This window comes from Podarcis vaucheri (genome assembly GCF_965113315.1).
Source record: "Podarcis vaucheri genome assembly, chromosome: 12".
NCBI classification, from domain to species: Eukaryota; Metazoa; Chordata; class Lepidosauria; order Squamata; family Lacertidae; genus Podarcis; species Podarcis vaucheri.
The window spans coordinates 15,855,475-15,870,699 of record NC_138750.1 but is presented as its reverse complement, the minus strand read 5'-3'; the positions used below and the strand labels follow the sequence as shown (position 1 = coordinate 15,870,699).

At 43.5% G+C, this 15,225-nt stretch overlaps 2 protein-coding genes and 1 long non-coding RNA gene across 3 annotated transcripts in view; 2 read left to right on the top strand and 1 right to left on the bottom strand.

The window, feature by feature from the left end:
• SACM1L (SAC1 like phosphatidylinositide phosphatase) overlaps positions 1 to 4,019 on the top strand; it is a 33,716-nt gene extending 29,697 nt beyond the window's left edge. Inside the window, exons 19-20 of the mRNA XM_082193040.1 lie at positions 93 to 150; positions 1,957 to 4,019. Coding sequence (XP_082049166.1) covers positions 93 to 150; positions 1,957 to 2,093 — 195 coding nt within the window. The 3' untranslated portion in view covers positions 2,094 to 4,019. The remainder of the gene's footprint in view (positions 1 to 92; positions 151 to 1,956) is intronic.
• Positions 4,020 to 4,861: 842 nt separating this feature from the next.
• LIMD1 (LIM domain containing 1) overlaps positions 4,862 to 15,225 on the bottom strand; it is a 41,342-nt gene continuing 30,978 nt past the window's right edge. The window contains exons 4-9 of the mRNA XM_082193024.1: positions 14,638 to 14,705; positions 12,005 to 12,067; positions 10,906 to 11,036; positions 9,795 to 9,846; positions 7,840 to 7,908; positions 4,862 to 6,860 (exon numbers count right to left, since the gene is read on the bottom strand). Of these exons, the coding sequence (XP_082049150.1) occupies positions 6,720 to 6,860; positions 7,840 to 7,908; positions 9,795 to 9,846; positions 10,906 to 11,036; positions 12,005 to 12,067; positions 14,638 to 14,705 (524 nt within the window). The 3' untranslated portion in view covers positions 4,862 to 6,719. The remainder of the gene's footprint in view (positions 6,861 to 7,839; positions 7,909 to 9,794; positions 9,847 to 10,905; positions 11,037 to 12,004; positions 12,068 to 14,637; positions 14,706 to 15,225) is intronic.
• Positions 11,050 to 15,225, top strand: part of LOC309515390 — a 64,217-nt gene continuing 60,041 nt past the window's right edge. The window contains exon 1 of the long non-coding RNA XR_014212451.1: positions 11,050 to 11,430. This is a non-coding gene — a long non-coding RNA (uncharacterized lncRNA). The remainder of the gene's footprint in view (positions 11,431 to 15,225) is intronic.

Genomic DNA, 15,225 nt, shown 5'->3' with positions numbered 1-15,225 from the left:
GCACCATACTCTCTACTTTGTGTATAACTGAGCTGTGAAACAGTATTATGTATTGCCTTTTAATTCTGTTTTCCCCCCATTTTCTTTCTCAGTTGCCTATTATTATGGTGGTGGCTTTCTCGATGTGCATTATCTGTTTGCTTATGGCTGGTAAGTGATCATCTGACCTGTGCGTGAAATTCACAGCAATAGTGTACATAAGTCAATGGCAGTAGCTTCTTGGAAGTTAACGAGAGGTTTTTATAGGAGCTCTTTCTGCAATTGGGTATCATCAGAGCTAGACACGGGCAGTTTGTGGGTGAGAATTTACAAGCATCGTAGCAAACAAGTCACAAAATCTGATGGCTAGCCTCATGTTTATGAGTTCAGTGTACTCCAGGAAAAAACCCTTGAAGCAGCATAGGATCTTTGGACCTTGGTACCAGCAGGCTGCCCAGGCTGGTCCTCTGCTCCAAAGCAGAATCTTCCACCCCGAGATTGCCTATAGTTTTAATCCTCATTTGCTGAAAATGTAGAGCAAGAACAAAGGGACATCATACGTACACGCAGGAAAAACTTTTGTGGCCAAGAATTCATATTGTTCAAGTATTAGGAGCTGAATTTCAACTATAGCAGAGCCGATTTTAACCTCTGTATTCGCAATGACTTAGTAAAAATGATTACCATATTTTTCATCCCATAGGACGCTCCATCCCATAGGATGCACCTAGTTTTTTTTTTGGGGGGGAATAAAGGAATTTCCCCCCCTTTATCCCCCCCCCAAAAAAAGCAGGTCGGGGAAACCGAACCAGGTCCAGGAACAGCGGGATGGCGGCGCTGCGCCTCCCTGCTGACCCCCAAGCTTGTGGGGCTGGCCAATGTCTGCCCGGCACGAGGGGCGCTCTGCTTCAGGGTGCTATCCGCAGCGTGGGGAGCCCTGCGGGGACCTCCCGCAGGGCTGCCTAGGCTGCGGATGTGTTCCCGAAGCCTGGAGAGCGAGAGGGGTCGGTGCACCTAGACCCCTCTCGCTCTCCAAGCTTCAGCGAAAGCCTGCATTCGCCCCATAGGACGCACCCAGGTTTCCCCTTCATTTTTGGAGGGGAAAAAGTGCGTCCTATAGGGCGAAAAATACGGTAGGTGGCCAAATAACCAGAGCCCCATTACCTTTTCAGATACATATTATCAGAGCTATGTCCTAGGTCAAAATCATGTTTCCTAAAGAAAGTTAATATTTCTTTAAAATAGCAGGGAGGAATTGCAGTGATGATGCATTATAATCATATACAATAGCTTACGGGCCACTTGACGGCATCCCCCGCTGAATCAAATATTATCCCTCATAAGCTACAGGGACTGGAGCATTTCAGGTGCGTCCAAATGACGAACACCTTTACTATGCCTGATGTCATCAGTCAGTGGGAAATTCAAACCGTGGCTGCTGCAAAGTGCCTAATGGTGCCTGCAAAAGAATGGGGAGTGCCCTTAGCGTGCACCCGGCTCTTCCTTTGCAGCTGCGGGCTGAAATTAAGAGCACCTGGTGCCAGGTGATTGCTAGGTAGGTGGACCCCACTTGCCTGTCTGAAATGGCCCACGGAGGGTTGGCTGCTTTTGCATGCAGCCCCCCATTTCCTCACCCTTGATGCTGTGGGAAACTCCACTTGCATTCCAGTGTTTTGTTTTGCTGTGCCATGTGCTCTCTTTCACAATACATTTTCTGCAAAGGCCCATACCACCTGCTGTATATTTTCCTAATACTCTCCGTCCCCCTTCAGGTTCCCAAATGTCACCTTCATACATATGAAAACATTCTCACCACTTCTGCTAATAAATACGTTGGCGGCGTGTGGGGAAGAACACTCAGATTTGTAGATCTGAAATTGCACTCCAGAATTCTAGCAGGCTTCTCTTTTTCTGGTCGCTAATATAGTTTCTTAATAGTCCTTGTACGTAGCTGAAAGCAATTTATTGTGTCCACAGGTGACACCTGGACAGAGACCCTGGCCTATGTGGTTTTCTGGGGAAGCGCAAGCTTTGGAACTCTTGCTATCATCCTTTACAACGGCAAGGATTTTGTAGATGCGCCCAGGCTGGTTCAGAAGGAGAAGATGGACTGAATTTGTGTGTGTGGAAAACAGCTTGGTAGGGATGGCTCCTCCACCAGTACCTGGAGCCTCTACTGACCTGCTTTCCACACAAGCTCGTGGTCTTTTTTTCTTTTTAGCTTTCATCTTTGCAGGGTGAAAAACTGAATCGAACTTACTACTTGGTGGAGGGGATTCGCCGTTTTGATTCTATAGTCACAATGATCTTAGGAGTATTGCATTTACTGGAGAGCTTGCGCACATAACCGTTAGGAGGATTAAGAGATGAAAGCCAGTTTGCACCGTCGTCCCACGGGGTGTTAACTGGATTCACAAAAAGGGTGTGCCAAGCTTCACAACCCATGAATGTAGTATTGTAAAATCTTTTGAGATGTCTCAGCCTTCTTTTTTAAAAAAGATGCTGTTCTCCTGACATTACTTAGCGATCTAGTCACTACTAGGGTACAACCAGGTTACAATATCTGATACTAGTAAAAAGCCTTGCTTATTAACAATATCAACAATTGCTGCTTAATTAAACTTCTGTTGAGTGCCCTTGTAGCCAGGAGGAAAGTCGATGTATCAAGCGCAGGGTTGTATGTATTTGTGTGTGTCTCCCCCAATATATTTTTCTCCTCGTGCTCCCTTATCTGAAGGCGAGTCTCTCCTGCCATTTCTGGGACTGCTGATGCAATATTCTGCTTAAATCATTGTCGGGAGGATTCACTCTGTTTGGAACATGTCCTGTGCTGCTTTAATGACTACAGTCCTTAGAAGACTTAGATGACAAACTTCAGTGTGATTAAAGATTGTTTTGTCTCTTAAGAAGATGTAAATGGAATCAAAGAATGTAAAGCTACTTATCTGAACCCTCTTACGCTAAAGGTCCAAAGTATTTGCTTCTTTCCGAAGAGTCTCAAACGCAGAAGGTATTTCTTATTAATTTGGCAAACCACCTTGCTGTTTTATGCTGCCTTGGTTTTAGGAGGGGTAATCTGTGGAAGACAATATACATTTGATGCATTCGGGGGGAGGGGAGGGGAGGTGAAGTTAATTCCATATTTGCACTTGGGATCAACATCAGCTTGCTTTTTGTGCATGCCATAATTATATTTCTCTACAATTGTAACTTTCTCTGGAAACTACTAAGCTCTAAGAATAGCCTTGTGCTGGTTATCAATAAATGTGTGTCTCAACTTTAGTGCTTCCAAGCTTTATATTAAAAACTAGATGATCTAAATCCAAGGACCAATTTTAAACTACTTTGTCAACCATTTTCTAATTACTTGCGTTCAGAACCAGACACGGATCAGCTTCAGGTACTGTGAATTGTTTAATTATACTTCCTGTAATTACAGCTGTATAGTCGAGATTGCAATTATGAATTTAAGTATTAGGCGGACATGTAGACAACTAGGGGTTAATACAATTGGTCATTCCAAGCTAAAACACAATTTGCTGTGCAGTTTTTTCATTGTATGACAATTGAACATACTGTACCGTATGGAAACAGCAACTGTTCATTTTAACCTTTGAATGTTTGAGGGTCTCTGAGTTTGTTTCAATATTATTCTCACAGTCCTTGTAATAACATACACAGTTTTTGTTTGTAGAGGAAGGAACAGTCAGCAGAGTTTGAAAACTAAAATCCAAGTCATCTACTTCAATGCGTGGAAAATATAAAAAAGGTCTTGCATCAAATGTTTGATTTAATGTTCATTAGCAGATCATTTTTAAGTGACTCCTGCTTTTGTCCTTCTGATGCACTTCCCATTAAGAACTTGTTGCAACAAAGAAGAAAGTTTGGGCAGCTAGCATTGTTAGAAAAGAACTAAATTTCTGTAGGCTTGAGGTTTGGAAGGATGTCTGTTTTCCATTGCTTTGCAAAGAGGTTGCATTTCTAAATCCACACAGTGTACTCAAACAATAATAAAACTTCCATCTTTTCTAAATACTGAATTCTGTCTCTGAATCCTGATTGATTAATGGACAAAATGTGTATTGGGACTGTGGTTAAAGGCAGAATGAAGATGAATAGCTACAGACTAGCCATATTCTGCTAGACATCATTGGATTACCTCATCTGCTGCACTGTGTCGAAGAAGCTCATGTTGCATGGATTTATGAAATATCTGAAAAATCAAAGTATGAACTGCTTGTGTTCCCCCTGAAATCACAATAACCCCTTTCTTCCTTGTGGGTTCTACTTTGCTAATTTAGGATGCAATATAAAACTACACCATGCAAGCTGTATCTATAGGACTCCAATGTGAGGATTGAGAATGGAAGTCAGAGAGTTAAGGTCATGGCTGAGCGTACAGATGGATAAGATGGCAAGCAGTTGAAGGTGGAAATAAGAGCGTCCCATCACAACTGTAATGAACATTTTCCATGACATGGCCTGCTACACCGAGTTGGCATCCAAACACCATCTGGGCAGATCTGTTGGCCTCTCAGATACAACAGCTGGTGTGTTGAAAGTAACAAAGGAACTAGACCCACCTGTTTTCATGATGCCCGATTGCTTTTGCTACAGGAAATCACTCTATTTTTAACACAACAGTGACTGTGCAACCTAAGGGAGAGAATTCAAGATCTGTCATCCGCAAGTTTGCATATGGCGCTCAATCAGGTGCTACAGCTTAACCAGAAAACCAAGTATGTAAAAAAGCACCAGGTCTTACCAGCCTCGTTAAAAGAGGGCAGAGCTCGGAGGAAAATCAGCTATAACCGCAATTATAAGTTCACAGTGGGGAAAAATATTTACAAAGGCCTCTCAAAAGTTGAGCACACATCAAAGCTCTGATGCATAATTAGTTTATTGGCACTCAGTAAGCTTGGATTGCATTAGGGTGATCAACTCCTTGACTTCTGGGGCAAACATTTTAAAATTAACATTAATTAAATTAACATCTGCTTCAGTTTATCCCAAGAATTAGTAACTAAAGTGTACACACACACACACATGCATATTCCAAAGCCCATGTCAAATGTATTAAACACATACTTTAATTGTAAAGGTTAAGATTTAAGGCACAGGAGTTCCAAGACAAATATAGGTGTTAATCTATTCTTCCTAAACAGTATAGAAGATCCTAGTCTTGAAAATAATCTCTGATTATTTGGCAGCCCGGTCAGGCAGTGGCCGGTAGAACAGACCCTAAAGCTCTACCCAGGCTCAAATTGTTCCAAGTGCTCAAAATTAGTGAGGCTATTAAAGAGCAGCAAGCTGTGCTAACCTTAAATTTGTGCTCTTGAGTCACTGTGACTATTTATTTCACAGCAATGCCAGTGGCGTAGTAAACTGAAGTGCAGGCCCTCTTTGTGACAGCCTCTGCAGCCAACCTCTTCCAAGACAATAGAACAAAAACGAGTATTTGACCAATGCAGACATTATGGCTTCAATACCAAGCCAGTATTTTCTACATCCCCTGATACCTTGTTTACTATCCAGCCTGATGGAAGAGTTACAGTGAACTCTTGGCTCCCTATTTTGTGACATTTTAGTTGGCCACAACAACGGAGCTTTGGGGTTTTTCAAAACAGGAGTGGCAGTTTTACCCTTTACTTTGCATGCTGACGTTATCTGCCTCTCTCTTCGGCTTGCCTTGTTCGGCGGGTTTTTCCTCACAGAAAAGCTTATTTATCTGACATGCGGAGGATTAGCAAATAGCAGCATCCGGGGAGACGATCTCAACATCACCATCCCTGTTGTGAAGTTAAGCGGTAATGTTTTGTCCCTACTCCACAACAACACTTGCTGGTGGCTGAGCTGTGGGAACAGGTAGAAAGTAGAGCTGGGTTTCTAAAATGAATGATGAGAGCAGATCAGCCCCTCCAACCTGCATGCAATAGGATAGGACAATAAGATGTTGTTGTTGTTTAGTCATTTAGTCGTGTCTGACTCTTCGTGACCCCATGGACCAGAGCACGCCAGGCACTCCTGTCTTCCACTGCCTCCCGCAGTTTGGTCAAACTCATGCTGGTAGCTTCGAGAACACTGTCCAACCATCTCGTCCTCTGTCGTCCCCTTCTCCTTGTGCCCTCCATCCTTCCCAACATCAGGGTCTTTTCCAGGATAACCTCCTGGAAAATAGGATAACTTCCACCAATGTAAGGAAAGGCAGGTAATTACGTCTCGGTCACCACAAATTAAAAACATCACGAGAGTCTGCTCAGTATGTAGACGCGCTGGAGGGCTGGACGTTGTGTTTCCCTGATTGACTATCAGAACAAGAAGCCACAAGAAGAGACGTGCAGGTGTATTGTCACTTATTTCTGGCACTTTCTTGTGTCCTTTAAAGGGTATTTGTTGTGATTTTACTTGCTAAAGATTCCTCTCAAATGACTCGAGAAGAAAACAGTCTCTCCCGCCTCTTTCTCCCAGCAAAAAAAAAAGGGGGGTGAGGGAGAAGCACACAAGGAGCCACAAATCACTCCAGCTAATACTGTAAGTTTTTGTCCAGAACAAAAACAAATCCTTTGTTGTGTGCAATTGCCACACACGCAATGCACAAGGCCAAAAAGAAAGAAAAAAAAGAGAGCCTCTTCCTTCACCTTCTCGCTGCAAATCGCCCGCTGAGGTAGATACGCACCTCAAAAACGACAGCCGTGAAAACCTTTCCCTTGGCAGGCTTCTGGGAAGTTTGGCAGAACTGGCTAGAAATGGTGTACGTAGGCATCCGCATGAGTTGTTGTGCCTTTCTCTATATGTTTAAGGTGGCAGGAATGGCAGAGCAGGTGGTCATCTAGGGGGTAACACCGATGTCCGTCTTCGTCGTTGAGTTCCATGCCGCAGTCCTACGTGAGAAACGAAAGGGACGGAACTGCTATTCAGGACATGCACCAGCCATAAAACGGTTTATGTACAATCTTCTGATCGGCAGCCCCAGCCCAGAGTGTCAGTATAGATTAATAGTCAATTCCTAGCTGTCAGTTAAGGAAAACTTGATTCTGTCCCCGTGAAACAAAACAGAATGAGGATTTAAAACAGTTCGCTCCAAGTGAGATTCCGCGCAACTACCCTATGCTGAAACAGGTGTATGTGTGTTTTTAATTCTAAACTCCGCAAGGATGCCTAGGCTAGAGAACCTCTCAGGAGGTTATGAACATGCGAGTTTTGGACTTTACACGTGGATAAAATTACAGAAGGTTGCATCCCATGTTAGTTCTGTTCAGATTAGGCCCACTGAAATTCATGGACCAACTTAAGTCTGAGTAAAATGAAGCGGTGTACTAGGGGGTACATCTTAAATCTTGGTGTTATTCTAACAATTGGCATGGCTTGGGGTTAGACATGGGTTTCTGTGGCCTACTGAAAGGCATGTCAAACTGACTACTGAAGACAATCTCTTATTTTTATGACACCGGCAGCGTTATGCCTTGACTTGAGCTAGTCAAGCTAAAACGAACAGAGCCTCTTGGGGGGGGGGGTTAATCAAGGGCCTGACATCCACATTAACCCCATACGAAGCAAAAAAATATTCCCTGTGGAAATACGTAAGAATTGCCCGTTGTACATCCTATTCATGTGAGAAGGATCCCCTCCTTATTTACTGGTGTCCCATCTGGAAATGAATTACAAACTACTGCTTTTGAGTTATTTCAGATCAAGGGTGTCCAATTTGGTCGCTCTCCAGATGATGTTGGGCTACAACTCCCATCAAACCAATGGTCAGTGCAGGATATCCTCTAGCAGTTAAGAAACAACTGTCTTAAAACTACATATACTTGCTACTTGTATTTACTTTATTGTGTCTGTAATGAACAGCAGGCCTACCTCACAGCAGTAACATTCCACATGGTAATCCTTGTGCATTGACACAACACGTATAGTCTCATCGGATCCCTGGGAACATTAAAGCACAAAACAAAGACAAAAGGTTTTTTAAAAAAATAAAATAAAAAAGGACAGATGGGCTGAAATGAACTAATTTGGAATTTGCTCTGGGCCACGTGAAACTTTCTTAGGGCAAAGTGAAGGATGAAGCAAATGCAAACCTGACAGCCTCCCCAAGTGAGACAAACCAAATGTCTACACGCTAAAAAGAAAAATCCTGAACCCACTGATTTAAGCAAAGACAAAATTTTACAGGAGATACCCCATAGCATTTAAACATTCTCAAGTGTTATTGCTTGGAACAGCGATCCCCAGCATAGCTCACATATTTTTGGTCAGCAAATAGCAAAAAGGGGGAGGAGAGTCGTGCATTCAAAGTTCTGCGCAAAGGAACACCCATGTAAAATAGTTTTTTTCTGTGACATAAGACTCTGAACATACATTTGATTGCTGTGCATAACTTATTCTGGTTTGGAGGAAGATTTTTCTTTCCAAATTGGAGGTGGAAGGGCATGAGGATTTTGGATGCAATCCAAGATGTGTTAAGTGAACCTAAGTCTCACTAAAATCAGCACAGCTTTCTGGATGATCCTTAGCAGGTTTACTCAGAAGCAAGTCCCACTGAGTTAAAATGTGCCTTACTCTCTAGCAAGTGTCCTTAGGATTGCGGTTACACGATTGTAACTCAGCTCTGCAGTTCCATTTATTTAAGTGGGGGTTAGGTGCCGCAAACTTTTCCTGGATTGTATCCTTAGGATCCAAACAAGCAGAACTTAAAATTTGGCTAAATTCCATCAAAACCAATGGAAACCATTAACTATGGCAAAGTCCCCTTCCCAGAGAAATGGCACCTTAAAGACTTGTTTACAGAGATCCATCTATAAAACCTCATGCCTCAAGGAATCTGTTAGTTTTTCAAGTGCCACAGCAGCCTTTGGCCTTTGTCAAATCTATGACTCCAGTTATAAGCTCTTCGCATCTTTCACAAGACTGGGGGCCTTGCTAATATTCCACTCGCAGAGATTTGTTTATTTAAAAGCATTTCTAAAGCACTTAGGGTTCTTCTTGTTTTTTTAGTGGCACACGGTCTGTGCAATATAAAAACCCAACACCCCCTTCTTAAAAAAAGCAACCTAAAACTAATGAAAACAGTAAAAAAAGCAAATAAAACAGATTTAGGGGGTTCATATCCCTAAAAATGGGTCCGATCCTATGGGTCAAGGAAAGCCCAGAGAAAAGGGTAAGTCTTCAAAGGATGTCTGAAGCCACAGGTGGTTGCTGTGTCATGTATGGCAGAGGGGAGGGCATTCCACAGAGCAGGGAGAAGGGGGGGAAATGCCAGTTTCCAGGTCACCACCCTAGGTTATTCTGCAGGGGCAGTGCCATAAATAGAAGTTCTTCAGATGATCTAAGTGATCTAAGGGCAGGTGGTCTAGCCATGCTTCAACACAGAGCTTAGAATAAGACTACTGCAAATAACTGGGGGGCTGTAGCATTACTGAGAAAGGTAAAGGGACCCCTGACCATTAGGATGATTCTTTGGTTGCGGCGCTCATCTTGCTTTATTGGCGGAGGGAGCTGGCATTTGTCCGCAGACAGCTTCCGGGTCATGTGGCCAGCATGACAAAGCCGCTTTTGGTGAACCAGAGCAGCGCACGGAAACGCCTTTTACCTTCTCACCGAAGCGGTACCTATTTATCTACTTGCACTTTGACGTGCTTTCGAACTGCTAGGTGGGCAGGAGCAGGGACCGAGCAACGGGAGCTTAACCCATCGCGGGGATTCAAACCACTGACCTTCTGATCGGCAAGCCCTAGGCTCTGTGGTTTAACCCACAGCGCCACCTGCGTCCTATTACTGAGAAAAGGTAGAAGCAAAAAATATAAATCACTTACCTCACTTGGCAGAATAGGAAGACCACAGGCAGCACATTTTGGCGCCAAAACCCTTTATAAAAAACAAAAAAAGGCAAGTTACAAACATGAAAGAGAACCCAGATTTGAATGATTTAAAAATATTGTTTCAAGGGCATTGAACACTTTGCACATTCTCCAAAGCACACTGGGGTCCCAACCTCGCGTTTTCCCATTTCTAGTGAAAATGGAAGCATGGGAAAAGGCTGGTGCAGAGGGACTCCTAGAGCAGAAGGGGGCAAAAGGGAGGTTGGAATCTCCTGGGAATCTCTTGAGTGATTTGCTGCAGTAGATTGGCAAGGGTTTCCTGACTCCAAATTGTTTTGAGAACAGCAAGCTACTTGTTGCACCTAAATTAGGCTGCGCAAATGAAGAAAACTAGCCAGGTGTGGCCTTTTGTGGGAAACGACTAGGAGCAGATTTGGTTTTCAAAACCAATTCCTGGACCCTGTTCTTTAATTCTAACTGCGTGTCATTTGCACCTGATTGGTTGCTGGATCTTGGGATTCTAGCAGATCTGAGAATCCTGAAATCTGCTCATCTCTGTCCTAAGGGCAGAAGATGATGAGAATATAGGTAAAGGTAAAGGGACCCCTGACCATTAGGTCCAGTCGTGACCGACTCTGGGGTTGCGGCGCTCATCTCGCTTTATTGACCGAGAGAGCTGGCGTCCAGCTTCCGGGTCATGTGGCCAGCATGACTAAGCCGCTTCTGGCGAACCAGAGCAGCGCACGGAAATGCCGTTTACCTTTCCGCCGGATCAGTACCTATTTATCTACTTGCACTTGAGGTGCTTTCAAACTGCTAGGTTGGCAGCAGCAGGGACCGAGCAACAGGAGCTCATCCCGTCGCGGGGATTTGAACCGCCAACCTTCTGATCGGCAAGTCCTAGGCTCTGTGGTTTAACCCACAGCGCCACCCGCGTACCGATGAGAATATAGGTTGCTAGAATTTTTACATTACTTGATGCACCTTCATGATCAGCAAGCAATACTGCCTTCCTGTGAATACACATATTTACTTGCAAGGAAATCACACTGATTTCAGCAGCTCTTGCTTACAGCCACGTCTGTTTAGATCCCCTCCCCCTTACTTGTGGTAATCTCGGACACAGTAGATTTTGTTCTCGCTGTCTACCGTGAACGGCACTCCATCCAGACATTCATTGCAGATCACACAACGAAAGCAGCCAGGATGGTACGACTTCCCCAGAGCTTGCAAAATCTGCAATAAGAAACAGGAAAATGCTTCTGAACGAGCATTAAGGTTTTTTAAAAAATGCAATACAGAAGCAATTGCAAAGGAGTGTAAGGAATATATAACGATTACAACAACATAAGGATGCTTGTAAATTGTTCCCTTAATGGTGCTCTGCTTCACAGCAACCATGCCACGACATCAGGAATCCTGTAATTAATTTGAGCAATTTTGGTAGGAAATTACTGGCAAGAGGCAGAAATGACAGAGCAAATTTCTGTCATCGTAATTCCGGTGGAATTTGAAGCAAGCGAAACAGCACCCAGTCTGAAAAGACAGGGAGCAGGCAGCAAGAGTGAATTCAATCAGGACACAGAAAAATAGAATAGAATTTCCAAACAACTATTGCGAGAAAACTCAGGTAAGATTTAAAATGTCTTTATTTTTATGCCCCGAAGGGCTGCTCTTGATTACAGCAACCAGCTGTTTGCTGATTCAAGTTAGGCTGGAAGTTGCATGTGGCACCTGGGTTTAGCTTGTTTTTTCTGGCATACAAGTTTATGCAGAACCATTTAGTTAAGTGATTGACTAAAACCAGCCTGATTCCTTGACTAGGGTTTTGTTAATCAGCCGACAACCTCGTTGCATTCCAAAAGCCCTCCCCATTGTTAGAGAGGCTACAGTGGAAGCATTAAGAGTCATGTGCAATCACAAGAGATTACAGAAAAAAATGAAATCAGCACTCTCCCACATATTTTGTTTTACAGGATGTGAGTATCTGCATACCTTAAAAAATGCACACACAAAAATTATAAACAAGACAAAAAGCACACAATTGGATTTAGTTTGCTTTCCTCATTTTCCTTATTCCTCATACAATAAGAAGTGGATGGCATACAGCAGCAACACTCTTTTATTTTCCATTTGGGATGTCATTCTAAAATTACGGGGACTTTCCCTCCATAGCGTGTTTTCCACACACAAAGGTCACTTACCATGTCCATGATCAAATGGCCACATATGAAACACCTGTCAGCTGATTGCTGGAAGCCTGAATACTGTAGTGGGAAAAGAAAGTATGCTAAAACCTTTTGAGTAAAAGCATGAGCAATATTTTCTTACTTTCTTAACTGGAATAAGGCAAGCTGACCAGGGTGCATAGCCACGATAATGTCTCTGGGCACATGATTCCCCCCCCCCAAAAAAACAGCTTTTATTACTTTCTTTAAAAGCTTCCATCCTTCAATTAAAAAAACCCAACATATTCCCAAATGCTAGTGCAACGAAGAGACAATGAGAACAAACTCATTTTAGCAACAAAGGCAATCCGCATGTCTTCGACCTCATACACTCATTTGCCTCAGTAGGTTGGATTAAGTATTGCTGAAATAACATATGTGAACACTAGGGCTGGCTTGAAAACCACTTGTCAGCTTAATAACACGGTGTATAAACAATCCTTGTGGAGAAGCTCATACGTATGAGGCTCCTTTATATCTCAGACATAATCTCATAATTATATATTATGTAGCCAATATATGACTGTCCAATTACTGCCACTCAGTAATTGCCCAATCATTAGTAGTAAAAGCAACATGAATAAACAGCACACTATGTTAAGTATAACTAGTTTAATTCACACTGAAATGGGAATTGGTGAAAGGGTTTGACTGTAAGATTCCATTGAAGCCAAGAGCAAGAAGTGGTCTCTGGGCTCCTTAATGGGTTGTTGTTGTTCTCAGGTAGCTCTGATGTTTTAACCTTAGAACACATGAGAGTGATCAAATGTCAAGTTTGTTATCTCAAAAGGGTGGTTGCTGAAGACTTTCTTCCCAGACTCAGTGAGAGTGAGGATGCAAATGAAGCTCTCCAGGAAAACAGCTCCAGGCAAAACGGATGCTGAAAGGAGAGACAGACCCCTGTTTGGAATATTTCGTAATTTATAAGATGCTGAGCCTATGCTTTGGACTGGCATATGTCTTACGGAACTGTTTGAATGCAACATTAGATGTTTTGGTTTTGATTTGGAGAAAGTTTGGCAAGTGAAGTTTTAATTAAACATATGAGCTTCCATTGCTCAGTCCCAGCTCCTGCCAACTTAGCAGTTCGAAAGCACGTCAAAGTGCAAGTAGATAAATAGGTACCGCTCCGGCGGGAAGGTAAACGGCGTTTCTGTGCGCTGCTCTGGTTTGCTAGAAGCGGCTTAGTCATGCTGGCCACATGAACCAGAAGCTGTACGCTGGCTCCCTCGGCCAATAAAGCGAGATGAGCGCCGCAACCCCAGAGTCGGCCATGACTGGATCTAACGGTCAGGGGTCCCTTTAACTTTACGGGCCTTAACAATGTTTCATTTCCAAAAAGGAGTTGGTTTTCATGCATCCAGTTGCTTTTAACTGTGCAATATTAATATCTGCAACACACCTAGATTTAAAAATCATTTATTTATTTTCCAGCTAAGATAGGTGCACATGAGGACCGTGTGAACAAAAATCTAGAATCTATACTTGAATCTTGCACCTGCATTTCGGTTCGTAAGGACAAGTAAGGGAAAAGTACAAATCAAAATGCTGCAATTCTTTTTGGGGTGGGGTGGGGGGTGGGGAGTCATCAGCACTGATTGCCTCATTTAAGATCCTCTCTGCTTTCACAAAGGTGCTTAATCAGACACAACAGATAGGAAGAGGTGTTAATTCATGCCCTACACATCAGATGTCAAGGAAATAAACAACTATCTGACAATTAGAATACATCTGAAGGCAGCCCTGTTTAGGGAAGTTTTTAATGTTTGATGTTTCATTATGTTTTTAATATTCTGTTGGGAGCCGCTCAGAGTGGCTGGGGAAACCCAGCCAGATGGGCGCAGTATCAATAATAAATTATTATTATTATTAAAAATCCATCACTCTAGCAACTTGTCGGACAAGGATCTAGGAGTCTTGGTTGACCACAAACTTGACATGAGCCAACAGTGTGACGCGGCAGCTAAAAAAGCCAATACAATTCTGGGCTGCCTCAATAGGAGTATAGCATCTAGATCAAGGGAAGTAATAGTGCCACTCTATTCTGCTCTGGTCAGACCTCACCTGGAGTACTGTGTCCAGTTCTGGGCACCACAGTTCAAGAAGGACACTGACAAACTGGAATGTGTCCAGAGGAGGGCAACCAAAATGGTCAAAGGCCTGGAAACGATGCCTTATGAGGAACGGCTAAGGGAGCTGGGCATGTTTAGCCTGGAGAAGAGGAGGTTAAGGGGTGAGAAAGGTTGTTTTCTGCTGCTCCAGGGAAGCGGACACGGAGCAATGGATCCAAACTACAAGAAAGAAGATTCCACCTAAACATTAGGAAGCACTTCCTGACAGTTCGACAGTGGAATTTGCTGCCAAGGAGTGTGGTGGAGTCTCCTACTTTGGAGGTCTTTAAGCAGAGGCTTGACAACCATATGTCAGGAGTGCTCTGATGGTGTTTCCTGCTTGGCAGGGGGTTGGACTCAATGGCCCTTGTGGTCTCTTCCAACTCTATGATTCTATAACCTGACCCATTGCCAGTGGGTTCTCCACCCTGCAATCCTCAACCTCATTTAGCATTCCCTCCAGGAGCAACAACATGCAAGAGCCTGCTGCTTACTCACCAGGAAGTCTTCTTCACAAAACACTTTCCCATTAACAAAATAAAAGGCTTTTCCTCTCAGCTTCCGACCTGCAAGGGGGAAAAGGGGGGGTGGGGTGGAATATGATCAAAGACCAATAAATAAAACATCTGAATGCCGCCAATGGAAGCCAGAAAGAAAGATGCAGTTTCGATGCAACGAAACACTAGGACAGATGCCGTAATCCTGCCCTGTGCTTTTTTGTGCATCCACAATTCCTTACTGCAGAACTGTAGTATGAAGACGCAAAGGCTATATATCATTCAGGGCTTTTTAATTTATAGCGTAACTCCAAGCTAGGACCTTATACTGCACAGGTGCACACAGGAAGTATTTGCTCTGATAGCTCAGTTGCTAAGACCGTGGTACTGATAACGCCAAGGTTGCAGGTACAATCCCCGTATGGGGCAGCTGAATATTCCTGCAGTGCAGGGGGTTGGACTAAATGATCCTCAGGGTCCCTTCCAACTCTACAATTCTATGATCCTACTTTAAAGGTAAAGGGACCCCTGACCGTTACGTTCAGCGGTGGCCGACTCTGGGATTGCGGCACTCATCTCGCTTTACTGG